General features: G+C 37.9%; 2 protein-coding genes across 16 annotated transcripts in view; one reads left to right on the top strand and one right to left on the bottom strand.

Annotated features, from left to right (window-relative positions):
• The window catches only part of bma (SCY1-like protein bma), a 323,838-nt gene that overhangs the window by 98,012 nt on the left and 200,858 nt on the right, over window positions 1-24,968 (bottom strand). For all 15 annotated transcript variants that reach the window (XM_087344003.1, XM_022065882.2, XM_087344002.1 and 12 more), the window contains one exon: window positions 8,350-8,445. In XM_087344003.1, coding sequence (XP_087200129.1) covers window positions 8,350-8,445 — 96 coding nt within the window. The remainder of the gene's footprint in view (window positions 1-8,349; window positions 8,446-24,968) is intronic.
• LOC110830689 (uncharacterized) lies at window positions 1,634-5,753 on the top strand. The gene is made up of 3 exons (XM_087343993.1): window positions 1,634-1,805; window positions 2,365-2,469; window positions 4,118-5,753. Exons 1-3 carry the CDS (start codon window positions 1,704-1,706, stop codon window positions 4,736-4,738), a joined length of 828 nt encoding a protein of 275 aa, XP_087200119.1. The 5' UTR covers window positions 1,634-1,703; the 3' UTR covers window positions 4,739-5,753.

Genomic DNA, 24,968 nt, shown 5'->3' with positions numbered 1-24,968 from the left:
CCAAGTTTGACAGCAATTTCCGGTCACTGGAATACATTGATTTAAACGTAGAAACAAGACTTGAAGAACTGTCGACATATAATCAACAACAGGCAGGATCTGAACAGCTGGAATCACGTACAGTGAAATTCGGAACTACCAACCGTACAACTCTCTCACTATGCGCAAGCAACGATATACATTTAGTCTGGATACTGAGTTTTCGGGCTTTATACATCGTATGGTATTCAAGAAAACCCACAATATTTTGAAACCTGTATCTGTTTTCGTCATCGGTTGTGGGGATGTGGGGGCCTGCTCAAGTGGATCCGTTTGAAAATGTTAAGTTCAATCACAGGATTGAGGTTAGCTCTTTCAAAGGGACCCAATCAAGTAGGCGAGCCTCTTCCCTATATCTGAGGGCGAAACCAAATACAGTTTTCGAAACACTGTAGGTGTTTTAGAATACCAGAAGATGGATAAAATCCAAAACCTCTGTAATCCAGATTGTAATACATCTTTGTCAAAAACCTTCACAATCGATCATGCATAAACAGCAACTGATTTATTTTTTGTTGGTGTATTGACTTGGAAGCCACGGTGGTCTAGCGGTTAGAACGCTGGCCTTGTAATCCTGGGGGTCTCGGGTTCGATTCCCGGCGGTGCCCGAATTTATAACTTGTGTTGGGCAAGCCCGTGGTCTAGGCAACACGGAGTTTTCCCCCGGGGGCTTCCCCGGTTTCTCCATGGCATCCAAACAATTACTCCATTCACACACAGAAGAAGGCAATGGCAAACCACTTCTGGATCATCTGCCAAGAACGTATATGAACAGGTCCCAGTCCGAGAAAAGGATTGAAGGATCCTGTTCATATGGACCTGTCGTCTGATAGAACACTAAATAAAAAATAAGATGAGGTGGTCTAGCGGTTAGAAAGCTGGCCTTGTAATCCTGGGGTCTCGGGTTCGATTCCCGGCGGTGCCCGAATTTATAACTTGTGTTGGGCAAGGCCGTGGTCTAGGCAACACGGAGTTTTCCTCCGTGGCATCCCAACAATTACTCCATTCACACACTGAAGAAGGCAATGGCAAACCACTTCTGGATCATCTGCCAAGAACGTATATGAACAGGTCCCAGTCCGAGAAAAGGGTGGAAGGATCCTGTTCATATGGACCTGTCGTCAGACAGAACACTAAATAATATAATAAATATAAATAGTATTGACTTGAAGCAACAATGTGCGGTAGTGGGTTGAATCACTTGAATTCGAAACGTAGAATATGAACATTTGTTTGACAGAAGATGTCGTAGTATTCATATATCATGGCACGAAACATGAAGAAGTGAATTCTAAACTCAGCATTTATCAAATACATCATTGACCGATTTCACCACAAGTTGTATATTCTCTACTAAAACTCTGTCACACTCAGACGACAAACGCATACAAGAGAGTTCTGTGTGTTGTTTATGTGATGAAATAGGACAAGCATGGAACTTTAAAACTTCGTACCCTCTTTGAAATTTCGTGTGCATTTCTGTATATCCAAATAATCGGATTTTATTTTGTTCAATGGTTGTTTAGTGGAAAGGTTGGTAGCATACGATAACAATGCAAAGCAAAGTTTGTTGTGTCATCATTTCCATAGTTACGTGTTGACATGGATTGTAATCCATATTCCAAGCAACATCAGTGAAAGTCAGTTCCATTTTCCTGTTAAAAATGATCCGGAGTTCGACGTTTCCAAATGTCATGTCAACACGGCGTGCATATGTAATATATGGGGGACTGATCGCGGTTAGCGAAAGAACGTGGTTTGCCAAGGTAAACGAAATTTTGTCTTCCACTGCAATCTTATTCTTAATAAGATTCAGTAATCCTTGTTGCATTACAATCCTTTTTAAAAATTTCTGATTTTTATTGTATCATTTCTCAAGATTCATTAACAGCATATACACGAATTCTTTACCTTCAGAAAAGGATATTTAAAGTATGAATTTTAGTGAAACAGGATTCTTTACATGCCTGTCATATTATTTAAACTTTCTTCATATACTTCATACTCTGTTATAGATGAGTTCGAAATAGGAATTTAAGTCTACACTACAATATACGGAACACATGTCTAAATGGGTCCCGAAAAACGTCCCAGAAGCTGCAAGCTACGTATCTCATCCAGCTCCGTACAAATTTATATTACAGTGTCACGTTGTGAAATATAGCAAACAATTATGTATTATTTTTCAGTCTTTGTTCACATGCAGAATTACACGTAGAGTCCAGTTGCATATGTGAACTTTGTTGTGCAAAGACGGACAAATAATATATAATAATTGGTTACTCTCCTTGATTTACATACAGTAATGTAATTGGTTATTTCTAGATCACATCCAGAATTAATCGGACCATCCAAACCGCTAAATGTCTATTTCTGGCTACATTCTGGCGGTACATTTGGCCACGTGTGATGGCTCTAAGCAGGATATTGGTATGTATTCATTTCATGTATGTCATCTTCTGTCAGGAAGCTGATTAATTGTTTGCTTATGCCTTTCCATTTTTAGCAATCCAATCTGTTAACATGGGAGGTGCACTCACTCTTAAATCAGTCCCCTAGAGATAAAAGCATCACCCGCTGTAATTAAAAGCTTTCAAGGGAAGAGACCATGTTTCACAACCATACAGAACAACAGGCTCAATTTATGTTTTACATATCCTGATCTTCGGTGTTTTGGATAGTAAATGATATAATAACAGTTTTTTAATTGAATAAAAACAAGCGTTCCCCGAGTGTATTCTACTCTTTATATCACCACGAACCTCTTTTATATTTGTTATTGTTGTTCTCAGATACTTACATTTTGAAACATTTTCAATTGATGTTACTTATAATTATGTTCCGCAGTTAGTTTTGTCTACGTTTACTTCTAGGCCTATCTTCTTGGTAGCCTGTAGGAGAGTTTCTGCATTCTTGGTTATGGTACCCACAACATCCCCCAGCAAATTGACATCATCAGCGTAGGCAAATACCTGATGCAGACCGTTCAATTCGATTCCTTCCTGATTCCCCCTGACCTTCCTGATGACATTCTAGAGCAAAATTAAAATTCGCTGGGGGATAAAACATCCCCTGTTTTAAGCCAATGTTCGCTGGGAACGCATACGACAGAAGATTACCTATACGGACTCTACTAGATACCCCATCTATAATAATAATCCGTGGCGTAACAGCCCTCTGAGAGCCAAAGCCGACTAGCTGGCTGCTGGCCTCACGTTCAGATGCCTAAGCAGAGGGGAACGATCATCCGACCAGATACAAGGTGACGTGTGGTCAGCACGACGAACCCCCAGCCATTGCTAGTTTCCATGACCGGATTACGCTACTCATCGTAGCTCCCCAATTTCCTCACGATGCTGGGTTGGCACCGGTCCCATACACCGGTCGAAAGCTCATGAGAAAATTTCTTCTCCCCCGAGACTCGAACCAGCGCGCATTCCGTATCGCCGGTCCGAAGCATGACGCCTCAGACAGCGCGGCTACGGAGCGTGACACCCCATACATACACATCTTAATTAACCTAACACGTTTCTTTGGTATTCCAAACTAAATTAAAATGTCATACAGTACATTATGACGCATACCATTTAAGTTTAAATTCACAGGTTCTAATTGGCCAACCAGACAGGAACTGTTTCAAGCTAGAGCAATCATTCTCCTACTGGTTGGCCATGAATTTTTTTAAAGTGCGATGTGAGAGCACATTTCGAAAACTTCAAAGACGCCAAGCATTCTAGGAGGGGGTGAGGTGAAACAAAGCACCCCCACCGAAAATTTCCGTCAACGCGTTTGAAATCTCACGTACTTCTCATATAAGTATCTGTCCGTGCGAATGTCTTCTGTCATTTCTAAACGCGTGAAGTGAGGAACTGATCGCAGATTCCGACTGCGAATTTCGTGACCGAAGAATTCCAGCTAGCCTCAGCGTATCAAAAACCTCCAATACACAGTGTTACCCGAAATTCCTGGCAATCTCTTGATTTCATAAAAAATTGTTCATAAAACAAAACATTTTGTTAATTAGTACGAATTCAATCAAAATATTCAACACCTTCTAAAACTGTTATTCTTCATACAGAGAAGACCAGATAGACAATCTACCCGAAAGACTTCAAGAGCTGACCCACAAAAGTGTCTGGATGAAAATAATGACAGCCATTGTTCAGCAGGAGCAGACTATTTCACGAATCGTCCTTCGCTGGAGAGATCAGTTTCGCAACCTACCCGAAGAATTCCAGAAGCTGACCCAAGAACACACTTGACCGACAATTACGACAGTGAACGACCAGTAGGCGGAGTCCGTGCCATGAATCCTTCTACGGAGAGACGACCAGTTTGTCAGCCTGTGGAAAGAATTCCAGAAGCTGATTCCAGAACACACTTGATCGACACTCACGAATGTGATCCGCCGGGAGTCGAATCCAGTAGCAAGTATAGGTCAGAGTGTCTATTCCAACCAATGTATTATATTAAGCAAGAGCGACCAGGCAGCCAACCTACCAGGACTGAAAGAACTGACCCACGAACATGCTGGATCGAAAATCACGACAGTGATTTGTCATTTGGCGTAGTTAATTCCACCTTTCGTCCTACACCGGGAAATTCAGACTGCCAAACTGCCGAAAGGATTCAAGAAATTAGTCCTAGAACATATTTGATCGAACATCACTGCAGCGATCAGCCTGTAGACCAGATCTAGAGGTAGACAACTTTTTATGAATAGCTACAATGCGCAAGCCATAACTAACCAAAAAACTTGATGGCTTCCAGAATTATGTAAGACGATCTCTCACCAACAAATTCTACTCACGCGCAAAATATACAAGATAAAAACAGAATAGGGTTTGTTGTTAATTATGAGTATGTTGTAATACATAATTCTGGAAGGGCGTTGGTGCGACATACGTTAAAAGATTTAATTGTAAAGACTGCAAAATTTCCATCGCGATATTTATAAATACACTTGGACACGGAGCACACACAATCAGACAGATCATGTTTTAGTAGATGATAGGAGGCTGACAAGTATAATTGATGTGAGGTTATTAAAAGGAGCAGATTGTGACACTGGTAGTGGCAAAAGTGAGGGAGGGGCTTTCAGTAAGTAGACCAACTAAGCAAAATTTCGACACAAAAAGATTTGATTTGAAAAAAAAAATTGAGGGAGCGGTAGAGGTCGCGCGAGTAGTGGTGGCACTTAATGCGCGATGTATAAGCCGAGAGAGGGGAGTGTCAGTAGTCGCGGGGGTCGCACAGCTTCAGCTGCGTTGACGCACCGATCTACTGTTTGCCACTGTAATCTTGAGACTTACGAGATGAGGAAGTGGGGTGAATGAGGAAAGAATGCGTCTGCCTTAAAGCTTCGGACTTCCTGCATTCCTTGCAAGTCTCAAGATTACAGTCGCGAACAGTAAACACGGCTAGAGCAACAAACTAACTGGAGCTGACACTCCTCTAGCGCGTGCATCGGACTGGTCCATCAGTCCTTCTCGCGCGACCTATCGAGTCGAAATTTCGAATAGGTTTCAAATTTTAGACAGAAAAAGATGACGAAAATGTGGATATCAACTTGCTCAACTAGCCAATAAATTCTCCGAGTTCTATGGAACCCAAAGGTGCATTACCGTGTTCACAAGCTGCAGTTTTGTATATTTTAATCAAAGATTTTCAGATGATGTTAATTTATTTGGTGACGATATAAATACAATAAAGAGGAACACATAAAAAAGAAACTAAGTACATGTTTGTATCTCGTCGTCAGCAGACAGGCGATCTTAGGGTGGCTAAAAAATCCTTTGAAATTCTGACACAATTCAAATACTTGGGAACAACAATAACAAATAAAAATGATACTCATGAGGAAGTTAGGAGGAGACTAAATTCCGGAAATGCTTGCTACTTCTCATTTCAAAATATTTCGTCTTCCTGTCTGATTTCTAAGAATCTGAACATTAAAATATACAAAAACAATAATTATGCCTATTGTTCTGTATGGGTGTGAAACATGGTCTCTCACTCTGAGGGAGGAACATAGATTGCAGGTGTTTGAGAATATTGAGGGATATTAATGTAACCGTTGAGCATTCACTGCTGATATCTATCTTTTCACTTCAGGTCTGACGCTATTTGATTGTTAACCGGTTTCGTTTTATACATCTGTTTAGCTCCTTGAGTGAAAAATCTTGTTCACAAATGAAAGATTCGGATATTCGTATATTCGTATAGAAAAACACAAACGTCTTCTTATTATGATTTAGAGGTGACATCTGTGCTACTGTCTTCATCTTCAGGACTGACGTAAAACTTGAGCCATTAAGATGGGAACATGATTCTCTGAAATGTTGGCATCTGCTAAAGAGTCTACACGGCGCTAAAATCCAGAAAAACTTTATCATCATCATCGCCGTTATATAAAAAAAAATCCAAAAAGTAACTGATTAATAGCAAACCAACAACCTTCGTATAAAAGCACCACAGTACAGAAAACCTCGTACGTTTATAAATAATTCAGTGTCTGTTGTGGAAACTTGATCGAAACAAGGGCTGTTTTTTTAACAAGCTGTACGGGGGTAGCACACAGTGCAATAGAGTTCTGAGAAGGCCCGAGGGGTCGCTGTGTTTGTAGCTACCCCGTGCAACTGTAACGAAACCTGAGGACACAAACAAACAAGAGGTCTGTGGACATAACTCACTGTACACACAGAATGGACATGCATAAAACCAATGAAACCGCCTGCAGCTCCTACCATTATAATGGCAGCGTGTGTTCTAACAACTTTATACAAGAAGTGACTGTCACAAACGTAGGCGGAAGTATGTCTATATGGCGGCTGTGTGCTGATTGGTCAAAGCTATCCCAGGCCTTATATGGCGATGATAGACTGATGATTAGCAGGGGAAAATCGAGAATTGGAGAAACACCTTCCCATCTGTAACATCGTTTACTACAAATCTCACATGATGTCACCCGGGATTAAACACCGGTCTCCGTGGTCAGAAACCCGAGATTATCCGACTTAAGGCCAACTAATCTTATACATGTTTTCGGCGACTCCCCTGCTACGTATCTCTTAACAAATTCCTTTAGGCAGGCTTAGACACTTTCATATTAATAAATGAACAATTTTTTTTTGTGTTCTCACACTTATGCGTATTTCAGTACACGCCATGTTGTTGTAGGACGATTATACTTTGAGAAAACGTTAAACAGACTGCAATGTACCGCGAAGAACTTTGTTACCAATGTCAAGAAATCCAATCATGAAATCTTGTACGTTCCAAGTTGTTTCGAACGAAGAACATCCCGGCATATACAGTACAGAGAACAAATTATTTAAGATATACATTAGCTGGAAGTGTGGATAGACGGATGTACTGATGTATATGGTAGACAGCAGGGAAATTATATCAACAAATAATCCTGAGTTGCTTATCAGGAGCTTATAATTTAAGCTTTAACAATTCGATACCAACGCAAATTGTGTTATTTATAGTTTTACTCATAATTAGTTTTCCCCATTAATAAGCGTGACGATGGTATTTTTTGTTATATAAGCCCACTCTATATGCATAGCTCCTGAACTTATTAATCTAATTCCGGAAAACAATAAAATATTCACTGTAACAAATCAAATGCGTTTGCTAAATTCAAAGGAAAAAAGTAATAATGTAGCACACAGAAGTCGTCTTTAAAAAAAATCTCTATTCAGGACCTAAAATCCAGTCACTATCTTTCGGCACAAGGAAATGAATTTCATATCCTTTTCAGCGGAAATAATACTACACGAAACACTGAGTCTTGTCACTTCACGTTAACTTCTGTAACTAAATGCTACGTTTTAATAAACTTTCACGAAGTGAACACCCAATTTAAAGGACCGGCATCGATCTGTAAGATGAACTTATCGCAACAGCTGAGATTGGGAAGTTCTGATTCTTATCTGACCCATATTAATGTAGAAACTACTGAGGGAAAGTTTTGCAAGAACTGACTACGACAAAGCAAAACGTCTTTCTGAAAATGAGACATCTGTGAATAAATGGTATATTACAACAAGTATGATAAGACTTGGGGAAATCTGGTCTTGTGTCTTATTTTCTATCTTCCTTTCAGATTCCACAAAAACACAACTTTTGTCTCGGCAGAGGTTATACGTAAAGTATCTATAAAAACAAATACTTTAACACTTGAACACGTTTACAAATCTACTTAACAACATTGTAATTCTTGACAAGTCGTGAAACTCTTTGTTTCACATTAAGAAGTCTGCTCTACGCAATAGTTAGCTACATAATCGATATCTCTCTTACCTATATAATCGAGGTCCGGCTGTGCCATTTTCGGTAGTCTTGACGTCCAAGGTTGGCAAGCTACGGATTCCAGACCGTCAATTTCGTTCACTCTTTCTGCAACAGAAAACATTTAATTAATGACAGTTTAGCTCCTACATATAAAGTCGTGTATAATTACCCGGTGCCCGAATTTGTAACTTGTGTTGGGCAAGGCCGTGGTCTAGGCAACACGGAGTTTTCCTCCGGGGGCTTCCCCGGTTTCTCCGTGGCATCCCATTCACACACAGAAGAAGGCAATGGCAAACCACTTCTGGATCATCTGCCAAGAACGTATATGAACAGGTCCCAGTCCGAGAAAAGGATGGAAGGATCCTGTTCATATGGACCTGTCATCAGACAGAACACTAAATAAAAATAAATAAAATGTGAACAAATAGATTTTCAGATTCTCACTGCTACAAATGTAAATATTTCCATGCTCCGCGTTATGACGTTATAAGAGTTTTTACGTGGTTACCAAGGTTTCAAAGGTAAGTATCACAATCATATTCTGGTTTGAGGGTTCAAATTTTGGTAACCACATACAAGATCCCACAGCGTCACAAACCACCGTCCAAAAACATTTTAATATTATTATAAATAAGATAGCCTTCTGGGATATTGCGCCGTGTAATCCCGTAAATTCAGAGGTGCTTACTGCCTCCATCATCTGGGCTAATCAATAGGGTGTAATATTTATACTGGCCGCCGTGAGAACCTAAAATCTTACCAGATGTCTTTATGTCCAATGCCGTCAGAGGTAACCCGAGATTGTACCATCATGCTGGCTGCTAAGGGTATGATGAAATTCACTTGTTCAACTGACACAACTCGAAATTTCATCGTCATCAACACAAAACCTTGCCAATGGATCCTGAGGCAATTCAACCCAAATCATATTTTCAAATACATCTTTGTCTTGTAAGATTTGAGGTTTTCACAGCGGTGAGTATGAAGATTTCTGTCTTCTGGGTTGTTGCGCTGCGTAGTCTGGTCGATGTTAACCAACGTTTCAGAGGTCATACTGCCTCCATCATCAGGGCGGTGAGTATGAATATTTCTGTCTTCTGGGTTGTTGCGTTGTGTAGTCTGGTAGATATTAACCAACGTTTCAGAGGTCATACTGCCTCCGTCATCAGGGCGATGAGTATGAAGATTTCTGTCTTCTGGGTTGTTGCGCTGTGTAGTCTGGTCGATGTTAACCAACGTTTCAGAGGTCATACTGCCTCCATCATCAGGGCGGTGAGTATGAAGATTTCTGTCTTCTGGGTTGTTGCGCTGTGTAGTCTGGTCGATGTTTACCAACGTTTCGGAGGTCATACTGCCTCCGTCATCAGGGCGATTCACCGCAACAACCCAGAAGACAGAAATCTTCATCTTTGTCAGTTGAAAAGGCGTTGTTAGACAAACAGCAAACCAAACTCAGATATAAATGAGAAGAATTTGGGGCTGCGCGGTTCTGTTTATTGGTCAGAGAGCGGGGATTGGTCAATGTGCACGTGTTTAGTAATTCATGACTCTTCCGTCGGTTAATTACGTCACAGAGGGGCAGGAGGAGATGAGAACGATAGACTTCCGGCGTTTGTCCGTGATCACAAGTTGATGCACTCACTGGTGGAAACCGCCTCTTCACTCACAGGTAACAGAAGATGCTCTTTGACATTTCAGACTCAGAAGCAACACATAGAGCACGGCGAAACTAACTTTCAAATTGGTTGTTTGGCACAATGGCGGAGAGGTCCACCGAATGACGAGAAGCAGAACAAACGAAATTTAGAGCCTACGGATATTCAAACTACATCAAAAACCAAACCAAAACATAAACGAACAGTTAAATGTTCCAAATATCTGTGAAAGCCAATCAGAATACAACAAGAAATGGCAATGTGACATACAGAAAATGAAGATAAAATAAATATCAAAGTGAGAACTGGCATAATCGACAATGACGTAAAACTGGCTGGACCTCTAAAGAAAATGTAGAGAATCTAACTGTAGCCTTAGGATTTCGAAAGAGGCGAATTAAATACTCTTGAGAAATTCTTGATGAGTTCAGGGTGAAAGTCCACCAGGACTAATCAGAAATGGCTGTTTTCTGTATTACTGAGCCACTGATTAGTCATCGCCCTGATGATGGATACAACAAACATATTTGAAACGTCGGTGAACTTCTACCAGACTACATGTTTTGAAGCTTTCGCAGCGACTAAATTTCTCCGGCAACAGCCTCGTCAAATGGTTACGCGAAGAAACCAAAATTTTCGGGAATAGAATCAGAAATTAGTTCCCGAAACGTCTGTTTCTTCGTGTGACCATTTGACGCGGCTGATTTCCCGAGAAGATTTTATTGAGTTCTACCAGACTATACAACGAAACAACCCACAAGACAGTCATCTTCATTCTGGACCCTGTGAAAATCCCAAATCTCACAAGGCGAACAAACATTTCGATTCTTAAAAAAAATATCTCCAATAACTCCATTAGAGGCATGAGAGCCCCAAAATGATCCAGTTTTATAAACATATTAAAGCGAATGAGGGGAATGTCAAAGCGACGTCCAAGTTTGACGTAAACTACTTTCCAAACGAATGGCAAAATAAATTACAAAGGAACTGAATTCAAAGGTTATCAGGTAACAACAACCTATAAGCTGTCATATGTCTGCAAGGAGGAACGCATGAAGATAACTAAGTAAAGGATGGAAAGTCGATACAGACATAAAGTCGATTAATTCGACAAGATAAGGAGAAGAATGAAAGCAGATTTTGGATAAAAAAACTGTGCTGATAAAACAATACGTTGTTATAATAACAAATGCCACACAAAGTATGTTCCACAAGGCGATCAAAACATTGCTGATTTATTTGAATATTTTCCAGTTGTTTTTTACGCTAAAACCCAATGCATATGTTGGACTCGAAACTCCACACAATATACAAAATGCCACAAAAATATTTATAAACAGCAACAAATTTGGGCAGGTGCTCATCGCTGTCGACTGTGCCTAGAAGTTAAATCTGATCATTTTAAACACTACGTGCAAATTCTGACATACGTAATAGTTTAGTTTATTAAAAGTCTTTATTTCATTCATGAAATTTGTGCATACAACTTTTTGGGACACACAGCACAGCCCAAAATAATCTGTAAATTGCTAGCTCACCCACCATTCCTAGTTACTAATGGATTATCGACCACGCACGATTATACGCTAGCCTACTTAGCATTGCCCCATACAAACCAAAAACAGAACACGTCACACCTTGAAGGACAAGACCATATTGCTATCCAGAATCAGTGTCTAATGCCACGAGATGTTCATTACAATCACGTGACTCCACAGACTACGTTTCTATCATACACGTATAGCAACTAAAATAACTCACTTCACGAAACATGGTCCTTCTTGAGAACCTGATAGTTGGTCAGATGGTCAATCAATTCCTAACCATTTATAGAATCTGATGGTTCGTCACCGCGATTATAAAAGCCCGCCGCTGGTTCCAGTTCTGAGCCAGATGATTCCAGTTCACACCTTCCCACCGTACTTCCTTAAGATCTACTTTAATAATATCCTTCTATCTACCCCTTAAAATTCCGGAAAAGTTTCACACACATATAATACATCAGGTGATAACCCTGATGATGGAGGCGGCAAGTAACTCTGATCGTCGGTCTACCTGACTTCATGACGTAACATCCCACAAAAGAAGCCATCTTCATAATCGTCGTCGTGAGAAACTGAAGTCTCAAGTTTATTAATTTGTTCCTTATAATTACTATATCGTTGTTATAAAATTCAAATTATTTAAAATTATGGTTCAGATAATAATTTATTTCAGTAAAAATCCCCAAAATAATGTTAATCCAAAAGAGAAAGCCACTGGTTTCTCTTCTAAGCCACAAAAGTTTACTCCTTATTTTCAAATCTTCCTCGTCCAGAAGCCTCACATCTACGACTAGACATTCCAAATAATATTCTTCCTTCATATTTCTGAACCGAAATGTGTTAGCATTTCTCACCCCTCGCCGAATAGCCATCCAAACACCATTCTTACCATGGTTTGGGATTCCACTCTGTACACAGCCTCTGAATTCTCGTGTCTAGCACTAATCCAAGTTTTGGTGTCACGCTGATGATAAAGTATTGAACTGATATCAATACTTTGCAACAGACGCAGAAATCGATGTGACGAGGCATAAGGAACTATCGCATAAGTGGGCCATGCTATTATCGATTATAAACTGACTATAACAGATTACAATGCACCTCTGCTTTTCATTAATGAAACCAGGTACGTAGTTACGTAATCCTCTAGATTCCTTTAACAAGTAAGTAATTACTGTTTCAAATCTGCGTTAAATAATGCTGTATTTGAAGATGTCTGTCTTCTGGGTTGTAGTGCGTTGTTGTCTGAGAAGATTACAGACGTTTTAGAGGTGCTTGCGGCCTCCAACATCAGGGCGATAAGGGCCTGATGATGGAGGGAGCAACTATCCCTGAAACGTCGATACAATTGTACCAGACTATACCGTCCATCAACCCAGATGATATCTTCATATTTGCTGAAAGTTATGGACAATTGATTCAGAGATAAGAAATATGAAACATATACAAAATATCTGCGTATAAACAAACAATTTGATCAATTGAAAGAATGTGACTATAATGAATGTATAATATAAAAATTATATTAACAACATGGGTTTTTATATTGCGAATTATATTAAAATTTATTATAATGAGGTCGAATGTCAAACGACGTTTTAAGTGAGCTTTTAACATCTGTTTCTGATATCATAAAATGTATTTATTACCCAAGCAGTTCGGGTCATGTAATCACCATGGTATAAACTATTTGTTATAACGTTACTTATTGTTAACATTATTAAGTCATTACCTAACATACAGCCTAATATGGAACAATGAAATCTTGGGAAATACGTCCAAACAATAAATTTAAAACATTATGATTAAGTCGGAGTTTGACTTTTTGTTTTGTTTGAAAACGTCAGTGCACACACACACACTGTACCAGTCACATTCGTACAATTATTTCACCAGAAAAGTAGCTATCACATAAAACTTTATTTTAAATTAAAACAACCTGACAAAATTCTCTGCTTTGAGATAAAAAACACAGTAGCTCAAAGTGACGGAAATGTAAAATATATTCTAACTATTAAACTTCTGACTTTTCACCACTTCAGTAGCTGTAGTACAGAAGAACATATTTAAATGAATAACAGCGAATTAATTTCTCGTAAGTTTTTAACTCTGGTAATTAAAAACAAAATATGATTCTTATGTCATGTGCGACGAATAATTAACAAAATTACACAACTTCTTATATCGTCATGTTTACTGAATGTTCACGTTCTCGTTATTGTTAATAAACGTGAACCAACTAAACCTACAGGGCACTTAAACTTTAACGTTCACATAAAAACTGGTGGTAGAAATCAAGTGAATGAGCTTCGAAATGTAGTCGCTGAGAGACATTCTAGCTACTTACTTATCTCACAATTTGGGCTATCCTGAAGCTGGCTTGACACATACTATTCTCAGATTCCTCTAATTTTTCTTAGGCATTCAGATAATATCTTCTGTAAATTATATATATATATATATATATATATTTGATTATTCATTTACTTTTTCATCTACTTAGGGCAACAGCTGTCCCTCTTGCCTTTACAAGATGGCGTGAAATGTAAACAAACTATCACCCCACCCCCTCGGGCCAAACACAGGAAAATGCATACACACAAAGTCTTTCACTCACATTCCCTAATTTACAAACATCTTAATTCACCAGCACATAACGTTCATTAAACACACAAAATTACGAGTATTTAGTTAAATTCCTTTCTTTTCGAAAGACTCCTGCAAAGCAGAAATGTAAGATGGTAAAGTTGCGTCATATTGTGATATAATAAGTATATATTAAATCTTGTCCGTCTAATCACAATAATTATTATTAAATATTAAAATATTACAATAATTAACATTTAAAATATTTAAAATATTAAATGATATTCTTTATCGAAATATTCGATTTACATTAGACCATCATTTTTCGTGTCATCTGATAAAAATGTACGCTAGCATAATGTATGAAAATTGTATTTGAATTATTTATCGTTTTGAAGCTTTATATAATTATATACACCTGAGGATGGTTCTTTTAGGAACTGAAACATGTCGTGAAACATGAAAAATGATGGTCTAATGTAAATCGAATATTTCGATAAAGAACATCATTTAATATTTTAGATATTTTAAATGTTTTAAAATATTAAAATGTTAATTATTGTAATATTTTAATATTTAATAATAATTATTGTGATTAGACGGACAAGATTTAATATATACAGAAATGTAAATAAAAGAATACTTCGCGAAATAAATTTTTAGCGGGAAGACATAATTACGATTACGTCCCACTTCAATTTGCAGGGTCATCTTTCGCGAATGACGCTGTATCGAACTGTAATACGCAAAATGAATAGCTTTGCTGTAAGCATCTGACAAAGAACTGAAACGACGCGGTGTGCGTCATATATTTTTGGCGTAGATTTCAGAAGTTCTGCTGAAAATAATTACATTCCGGTGGCGCACATTAACTGGAAAGCATTTAAACATCACGGACAACAATTTAATTATAATAAGAACAACGACGAGTATTGCATTTATGAAGAACTTACAAACAGCATTGTCAGCGTAGCTCATTTTGTAATATAACAAGAATGAATATTGTATTCCCAAAAACCCACTTAATACGAAAAAATATTATATTTTAATATGTATAAATGCTGTGGTAATGCAATTTGTGATGCATTAGAAAATACAATTTGGTGTCCTTATGTCAATTAATTAATTAAGTAATTTCTTAACATAAATATCAGAAAAGTGATTTTCGTTTCACAAAAGCGATCAATATTATCATATCCAGCGGCGAAATTTGAACCTGCCCCTTGTTAGAACGTCATGGTGTGCCATCAATTCGAGGACACATGGAAGCTGTAGACTCTGACAGCCAACAAGGGATGTTATTCCAGCTTGGGAAGTGGGCAGAGTCAAGAGAAAAATCCTTCTTGAGAAGTCAATCAGATTATCAAGAAATTCTCCATAAGGCCTTAATCGATACTTCACCTAATTTTGACATGAGTTTGGTCAACCAGGTATTTACGGTTTGGCAGACATAAGCGTGAAAAGATATGACCTTGAGAATTTTAAAGACCTGTATCTTGAATACTATTGGGTCGATTTTATCGTGACTTCCATATGGGCTTAATCGATAATTGACCTCATTTTGACAAGAGTTTGGTCAACCAGGTATTTACGGTTTGGCAGACATAAGCGTGAAAATATATGACCTTGAGAATTTTAAAGACCTGTATCTTGAATACTATTGGGCCGATTTTGTCGTGACTTCCATATGGCCTTAATCGATACTTGACCTCATTTTGACATGAGTTTGGTCTACCAGGTATTTACGGTTTGGCAGATATAAGCGTGAAAAGATACGACCTCGAGAATTTTAAAGACCTGTATCTTGAATACTATTGGGCCGATTTTGCCGTGACTTCTATATGAGCTTAATCGATACTTGACCTCATTTTGACATGAGTTTGGTCAACCAGGTATTTACGGTTTGGTAGATATAAGCGTGAAAAGATATGACCTTGAGAATTTTAAAGACCTGTATCTTGAATACTATTGGGCCGATTTTTCCATGACTTAAATATGGGCTTAATCGATACTTGACCTCATTTTGACAAGAGTTTGGTCAACCAGGTATTTACGGTTTGCTAGATATAAACGTGAAAAAATATGACCTTGAAATTTTTAAAGACCTGTATCTTGAATACTATTAGGCCGATTTTGCCATGACTTCCATATGGGCTTAATCGATACTTGACCTCATTTTGACAAGAGTTTGGTTAACCAGGTATTTACGGTTTGGCTGACATAAGCGTGAAAAGATATGACCTTGAGAATTTTAAAGACCTGTATCTTGAATACTATTGGGTCGATTTTGTCGTGACTTCCATATGGCCTTAATCGATACTTGACCTAAGTTGGACATGAGTTTGGTCAACCAGGTATTTACGGTTTGGTAGATATAAACGTAAAAAAATATGACCTTGAAAATTTTGAAGACCTGTATCTTGAATACTATTGGGCCGATTTTGCCATAACTTCCATATGGGCTTAATCGATACTTGAACTCATTTTGACATGAGTTTGGTCAACCAGGTATATACGGTTTGGTAGATATAAGCGTGAAAAGATATGACCTTGAGAATTTTAAGGACCTGTATCTTGAAAACTATTGGGCCGATTTTGCCGTGACTTCCATATGGCCTTAATCGATACTTGAACTCAATTTGGACAAGAGTTTGGTCAAACAGGTGTTTACGGTTTGGTAGATATAAGCGTGAAAATATATGACCTTGAAAATTTTAAAGACCTGTATCTTGAATACTATTGGGTCGATTTTGCTGTGACTTCCGTATGGGCTTAATCGATACTTGACCTGATTTTGACATGAGTTTGGTCAACCAGGTATTTACGGTGTGGTAGATATAAGCGTGAAAAATATGACCTTGAGAATTTTAAAGACCTGTATCTTGAATACTATTGGGCCGATTTTCCTGTGACTTCCATATGGGCTTAATCGATACTTGACCTGATTTTGACATGAGTTTGGTCAACTAGGTATTTACGGTTTGGTAGATATAAACGTGAAAATATATGACCTTGAGAATTTTAAAGACCTGTATCTTGAATACTATTGGGCCGATTTTGCCGTGACTTCAATATGGCCTTAATCGATACTTGAACTCATTTTGACAAGAGTTTGGTCAACCAGGTATTTACGGTTTGGTAGATATAAGCGTGAAAAAATATGACCTTGAGAATTTTAAAGACCTGTATCTTGAATACTATTGGGCCGATTTTGCCGTGACTTCCATATGAGCTTAATCGATACCTGACCTCATTTTGACATGAGTTTGGTCAACCAGGTATTTACGGTTTGGTAGATATAAGCGTGAAAAGATACGACCTCGAGAATTTTAAAGACTTGTATCTTGAATACTATTGGGCCGATTTTGTCGTGACTTCCATATGGGCTTAATCAATATTTGACCTCATTTTGACATCAGTTTGGCAACCAGGTATTTACGGTTTGGTAGACATAAGCGTGAAAAGATATGACCTTGAGAATTTTAAAGACCTGTATCTTGAATACTATTGGGCCGATTTTTCCATGACTTCCATATGGGCTTAATCGATACTTGACCTCATTTTGACAAGAGTTTGGTCAACCAGGTATTTACGGTTTGGTAGATATAAGCGTGAAAAATATGACCTTGAGAATTTTAAAGACCTGTATCTTGAATACTATTGGGCCGATTTTCCTGTGACTTCCATATGGGTTTAATCGATACTTGAACTCATTTTGACAAGAGTTTGGTCAACCAGGTATTTACGGTTTGGTAGATATAAGCGTGAAAAAATATGACCTTGAGAATTTTAAAGACCTGTATCTTGAATACTATTGGGCCGATTTTGCCGTGACTTCCATATGAGCTTAATCGATACTTGACCTCATTTTGACATGAGTTTGGTCAACCAGGTATTTACGGTTTGGTAGATATAAGCGTGAAAAGATACGACCTCGAGAATTTTAAAGACTTGTATCTTGAATACTATTGGGCCGATTTTGTCGTGACTTCCATATGGGCTTAATCAATATTTGACCTCATTTTGACATGAGTTTGGCAACCAGGTATTTACGGTTTGGTAGACATAAGCGTGAAAAGATATGACCTTGAGAATTTTAAAGACCTGTATCTTGAATACTATTGGGCCGATTTTTCCATGACTTCCATATGGGTTTAATCGATACTTGACCTCATTTTGACAAGAGTTTGGTCAACCAGGTATTTACGGTTTGGTAGATATAAACGTGAAAAAATATGACCTTGAGAATTTTAAAGACCTGTATCTTGAATACTATTGGGCCGATTTTGCCGTGACTTCCATATGGGCTTAATCGATACTTGACCTCATTTTGACATGAGTTTGGTCAACCTGGTATTTACGGTTTGGTAGATATAAGCGTGAAGAGATACGACCTTGAGAATTTTAAAGACCTGTATCTTGAATACTATTGGGTCGATTTTGCTGTGACTTCCGTATGGGCTTAATCGATACTTGACCTGATTTTGACATGAGTTTGGTCAACCAGGTATTTACGGTTTGGTAGATATAAGCGTGAAAAATATGACCTTGAGAATTTTAAAGACCTGTATCTTGAATACTATTGGGCCGATTTTCCTGTGACTTCCATATGGGCTTAATCGATACTTGACCTGATTTTGACATGAGTTTGGTCAACTAGGTATTTACGGTTTGGTAGATATAAACGTGAAAATATATGACCTTGAGAATTTTAAAGACCTGTATCTTGAATACTATTGGGCCGATTTTGCCGTGACTTCAATATGGCCTTAATCGATACTTGAACTCATTTTGACAAGAGTTTGGTCAACCAGGTATTTACGGTTTGGTAGATATAAGCGTGAAAAAATATGACCTTGAGAATTTTAAAGACCTGTATCTTGAATACTATTGGGCCGATTTTGCCGTGACTTCCATATGAGCTTAATCGATACTTGACCTCATTTTGACATGAGTTTGGTCAACCAGGTATTTACGGTTTGGTAGATATAAGCGTGAAATGATACGACCTCGAGAATTTTAAAGACTTGTATCTTGAATACTATTGTGCCGATTTTGTCGTGACTTCCATATGGGCTTAATCGATACTTGAACTCATTTTGACATGAGATTGGCCAACCAGGTATTTACGGTTTGGCAGACATAAGCGTGAAAAGATATGACCTTGAGAATTTTAAAGACCTGTATCTTGAATACTATTGGGCCTATTTTGTCGTGACTTCCATATGGCCTTAATCGATACTTGACCTAAGTTGGACATGAGTTTGGTCAACAAGGTATTTACGGTTTGGTAGATATAAACGTAAAAAAATATGACCTTGAAAATTTTGAAGACCTGTATCTTGAATACTATTGGGCCGATTTTGCCATAACTTCCATATGGGCTTAATCGATACTTGAACTCATTTTGACATGAGTTTGGTCAACCAGGTATTTACGGTTTGGTAGATATAAGCGTGAAAAGATATGACCTTGAGAATTTTAAGGACCTGTATCTTGAATACTATTGGGCCGATTTTGCCGTGACTTCCATATGGCCTTAATCGATACTTGAACTCAATTTGGACAAGAGTTTGGTCAACCAGGTGTTTACGGTTTGGTAGATATAAGCGTGAAAATATATGACCTTGAAAATTTTAAAGACCTGTATCTTGAATACTATTGGGCCGATTTTCCTGTGACTTCCATATGGGCTTAATCGATACTTGACCTGATTTTGACATGAGTTTGGTCAACTAGGTATTTACGGTTTGGTAGATATAAACGTGAAAATATATGACCTTGAGAATTTTAAAGACCTGTATCTTGAATACTATTGGGCCGATTTTGCCGTGAATTCAATATGGCCTTAATCGATACTTGAACTCATTTTTACAAGAGTTTGGTCAACCAGGTATTTACGGTTTGGTAGATATAAGCGTGAAAAAATATGACCTTGAGAATTTTAAAGACCTGTATCTTGAATACTATTGGGCCGATTTTGCCGTGACTTCCATATGAGCTTAATCGATACTTGACCTCATTTTGACATGAGTTTGGTCAACCAGGTATTTACGGTTTGGTAGATATAAGCGTGAAAAGATACGACCTCTAGAATTTTAAAGACTTGTATCTTGAATACTATTGGGCCGATTTTGTCGTGACTTCCATATGGGCTTAATCAATATTTGACCTCATTTTGACATGAGTTTGGCAACCAGGTATTTACGGTTTGGTAGACATAAGCGTGAAAAGATATGACCTTGAGAATTTTAAAGACCTGTATCTTGAATACTATTGGGCCGATTTTTCCATGACTTCCATATGGGCTTAATCGATACTTGACCTCATTTTGACAAGAGTTTGGTCAACCAGGTATTTACGGTTTGGTAGATATAAGCGTGAAAAATATGACCTTGAGAATTTTAAAGACCTGTATCTTGAATACTATTGGGCCGATTTTCCTGTGATTTCCATATGGGCTTAATCGATACTTGACCTGATTTTGACATGAGTTTGGTCAACTAGGTATTTACGGTTTGGTAGATATAAACGTGAAAATATATGACCTTGAGAATTTTAAAGACCTGTATCTTGAATACTATTGGGCCGATTTTGCCGTGACTTCAATATGGCCTTAATCGATACTTGAACTCATTTTGACAAGAGTTTGGTCAACCAGGTATTTACGGTTTGGTAGATATAAGCGTGAAAATATATGACCTTGAGAATTTTAAAGACCTGTATCTTGAATACTATTGGGCCGATTTTGCCGTGACTTCCATATGAGCTTAATCGATACTTGACCTCATTTTGACATGAGTTTGGTCAACCAGGTATTTACGGTTTGGTAGATATAAGCGTGAAAAGATACGACCTCGAGAATTTTAAAGACTTGTATCTTGAATACTATTGGGCCGATTTTGTCGTGACTTCCATATGGGCTTAATCAATATTTGACCTCATTTTGACATGAGTTTGGCAACCAGGTATTTACGGTTTGGTAGACATAAGCGTGAAAAGATATGACCTTGAGAATTTTAAAGACCTGTATCTTGAATACTATTGGGCCGATTTTTCCATGACTTCCATATGGGTTTAATCGATACTTGACCTCATTTTGACAAGAGTTTGGTCAACCAGGTATTTACGGTTTGGTAGATATAAACGTGAAAAAATATGACCTTGAGAATTTTAAAGACCTGTATCTTGAATACTATTGGGCCGATTTTGCCGTGACTTCCATATGAGCTTAATCGATACTTGACCTCATTTTGACATGAGTTTGGTCAACCTGGTATTTACGGTTTGGTAGATATAAGCGTGAAGAGATACGACCTCGAGAATTTTAAAGACCTGTATCTTGAATACTATTGTGCCGATTTTGTAGTGACTTACATATGGGCTTAATCGATACTTGAACTCATTTTGACATGAGTTTGGCCAACCAGGTATTTACGGTTTGGCAGACATAAGCGTGAAAAGATATGACCTTGAGAATTTTAAAGACCTGTATCTTGAATACTATTGGGCCTATTTTGTCGTGACTTCCATATGGCCTTAATCGATACTTGGCCTAATTTGGACATGAGTTTGGTCAACCAGGTATTTACGGTTTGGTAGATATAAACGTGAAAATATATGACCTTGAACATTTTAAAGACCTGTATCTTGAATACTATTGGGCCAATTTTGCCGTGACTTCCATATGGCCTTAATCAATACTTGAACTCATTTGGACAAGAGTTTGGTCAACCAGATGTTTACGGTTTGGTAGATATAAGCGTGAAAATATATGACTTTGAAAATTTTAAAGACCTGTATCTTGAATACTATTGGGTCGATTTTGCTGTGACTTCCATATGGGCTTAATCGATACTTGACCTGATTTTGACATGAGTTTGGTCAACCAGGTATTTACGGTTTGGTAGATATAAGCGTGAAAAGATACGACCTCGAGAATTTTAAAGACCTGTATCTTGAATACTATTGGGCCGATTTTGCCGTGACTTCCATATGAGCTTAATCGATACTTGACCTCATTTTGACATGAGTTTGGTCAACCAGGTATTTACGGTTTGGTAGATATAAGCGTGAAAAGATATGACCTTGAGAATTTTAAAGACCTGTATCTTGAATACTATTGGGCCGATTTTTCCATGACTTCCATATGGGCTTAATCGATACTTGACCTCATTTTGACAAGAGTTTGGTCAACCAGGTATTTACGGTTTGCTAGATATAAACGTGAAAAAATATGACCTTGAAATTTTTAAAGACCTGTATCTTGAATACTATTAGGCCGATTTTGCCATGACTTCCATATGGGCTTAATCGATACTTGACCTCATTTTGACAAGAGTTTGGTTAACCAGGTATTTACGGTTTGGCTGACATAAGCGTGAAAAGATATGACCTTGAGAATTTTAAAGACCTGTATCTTGAATACTATTGGGACGATTTTGTCGTGACTTCCATATGGCCTTAATCGATACTTGACCTAAGTTGGACATGAGTTTGGTCAACCAGGTATTTACGGTTTGGTAGATATAAACGTAAAAAATATGACCTTGAAAATTTTGAAGACCTGTATCTTGAATACTATTGGGCCGATTTTGCCATAACTTCCATATGGGCTTAATCGATACTTGAACTCATTTTGACATGAGTTTGGTCAACCAGGTATTTACGGTTTGGTAGATATAAGCGTGAAAAGATATGACCTTGAGAATTTTAAGGACCTGTATCTTAAATACTATTGGGCCGATTTTGCCGTGACTTCCATATGGCCTTAATCGATACTTGAACTCAATTTGGACAAGAGTTTGGTCAACCAGGTGTTTACGGTTTGGTAGATATAAGCGTGAAAATATATGACCTTGAAAATTTTAAAGACCTGTATCTTGAATACTATTGGGTCGATTTTGCTGTGACTTCCGTATGGGCTTAATCGATACTTGACCTGATTTTGACATGAGTTTGGTCAACCAGGTATTTACGGTTTGGTAGATATAAGCGTGAAAAATATGACCTTGAGAATTTTAAAGACCTGTATCTTGAATACTATTGGGCCGATTTTCCTGTGACTTCCATATGGGCTTAATCGATACTTGACCTGATTTTGACATGAGTTTGGTCAACTAGGTATTTACGGTTTGGTAGATATAAACGTGAAAATATATGACCTTGAGAATTTTAAAGACCTGTATCTTGAATACTATTGGGCCGATTTTGCCGTGACTTCAATATGGCCTTAATCGATACTTGAACTCATTTTGACAAGAGTTTGGTCAACCAGGTATTTACGGTTTGGTAGATATAAGCGTGAAAAAATATGACCTTGAGAATTTTAAAGACCTGTATCTTGAATACTATTGGGCCGATTTTGCCGTGACTTCCATATGAGCTTAATCGATACTTGACCTCATTTTGACATGAGTTTGGTCAACCAGGTATTTACGGTTTGGTAGATATAAGCGTGAAAAGATACGACCTCGAGAATTTTAAAGACTTGTATCTTGAATACTATTGTGCCGATTTTGTCGTGACTTCCATATGGGCTAAATCGATACTTGAACTCATTTTGACATGAGATTGGCCAACCAGGTATTTACGGTTTGGCAGACATAAGCGTGAAAAGATATGACCTTGAGAATTTTAAAGACCTGTATCTTGAATACTATTGGGCCTATTTTGTCGTGACTTCCATATGGCCTTAATCGATACTTGACCTAATTTGGACATGAGTTTGGTCAACCAGGTATTTACGGTTTGGTAGATATAAACGTGAAAATATATGACCTTGAAAATTTTAAAGACCTGTATCTTGAATACTATTGGGCCAATTTTGCCGTGACTTCCATATGGCCTTAATCGATACTTGAACTCATTTGGACAAGAGTTTGGTCAACCAGATGTTTACGGTTTGGTAGATATAAGCGTGAAAATATATGACTTTGAAAATTTTAAAGACCTGTATCTTGAATACTATTGGGTCGATTTTGCTGTGACTTCCATATGGGCTTAATCGATACTTGACCTGATTTTGACATGAGTTTGGTCAACCAGGTATTTACGGTTTGGTAGATATAAGCATGAAAAAATATGACCTTGAGAATTTTAAAGACCTGTATTTTGAATACTATTGGGCCGATTTTCCTGTGACTTCCATATGGGCTTAATCGATACTTGACCTGATTTTGACATGAGTTTGGTCAACTAGGTATTTACGGTTTGGTAGATATAAACGTGAAAATATATGACCTGGAGAATTTTAAAGACCTGTATCTTGAATACTATTGGGTCGATTTTGCCGTGACTTCAATATGGCCTTAATCGATACTTGAACTCATTTTGACAAGAGTTTGGTCAACCAGGTATTTACGGTTTGGTAGATATAAGCGTGAAAAAATATGACCTTGAGAATTTTAAAGACCTGTATCTTGAATACTATTGGGCCGATTTTGCCGTGACTTCCATATGAGCTTAATCGATACTTGACCTCATTTTGACATGAGTTTGTTCAACTAGGTATTTACGGTTTGGTAGATATAAGCGTGAAAAGATACGACCTCGAGAATTTTAAAGACCTGTATCTTGAATACTATTGGGCTGATTTTGTCGTGACTTCCATATGGGCTTAAAAAATATTTGACCTCATTTTGACATGAGTTTGGTCAACCAGGTATTTACGGTTTGGTAGACATAAGCGTGAAAAGATATGACCTTGAGAATTTTAAAGACCTGTATCTTGAATACTATTGGGCCGATTTTTCCATGACTTCCATATGGGCTTAATCGATACTTGACCTCATTTTGACAAGAGTTTGGTCAACCAGGTATTTACGGTTTGGTAGAGATAAAC

This window comes from Zootermopsis nevadensis, unplaced genomic scaffold, assembly GCF_977971745.1.
Source record: "Zootermopsis nevadensis isolate Lab colony 2312 unplaced genomic scaffold, Znev_1.0 Znev_ptg000007l, whole genome shotgun sequence".
Lineage (NCBI taxonomy): Eukaryota > Metazoa > Arthropoda > Insecta > Blattodea > Termopsidae > Zootermopsis > Zootermopsis nevadensis.
The sequence above is the reverse complement of the archived record's forward strand: the minus strand, read 5'-3'. Positions and strand labels throughout refer to the sequence as shown.

What these genes read in the sequence shown, in the direction of transcription:
- LOC110830689 (XM_087343993.1), top strand. Translation starts at nt 1,704, where the DNA reads ATGATCCGGAGTTCGACGTTTCCAAATGTCATGTCAACACGGCGTGCA. An exon ending in AAAGAACGTGGTTTGCCAAG is followed by an intron (nt 1,806 to 2,364) that starts GTAAACGAAATT and finishes GGTTATTTCTAG; the next exon opens with ATCACATCCAGAATTAATCG. An exon ending in TGGCTCTAAGCAGGATATTG is followed by an intron (nt 2,470 to 4,117) that starts GTATGTATTCAT and finishes TTCTTCATACAG; the next exon opens with AGAAGACCAGATAGACAATC.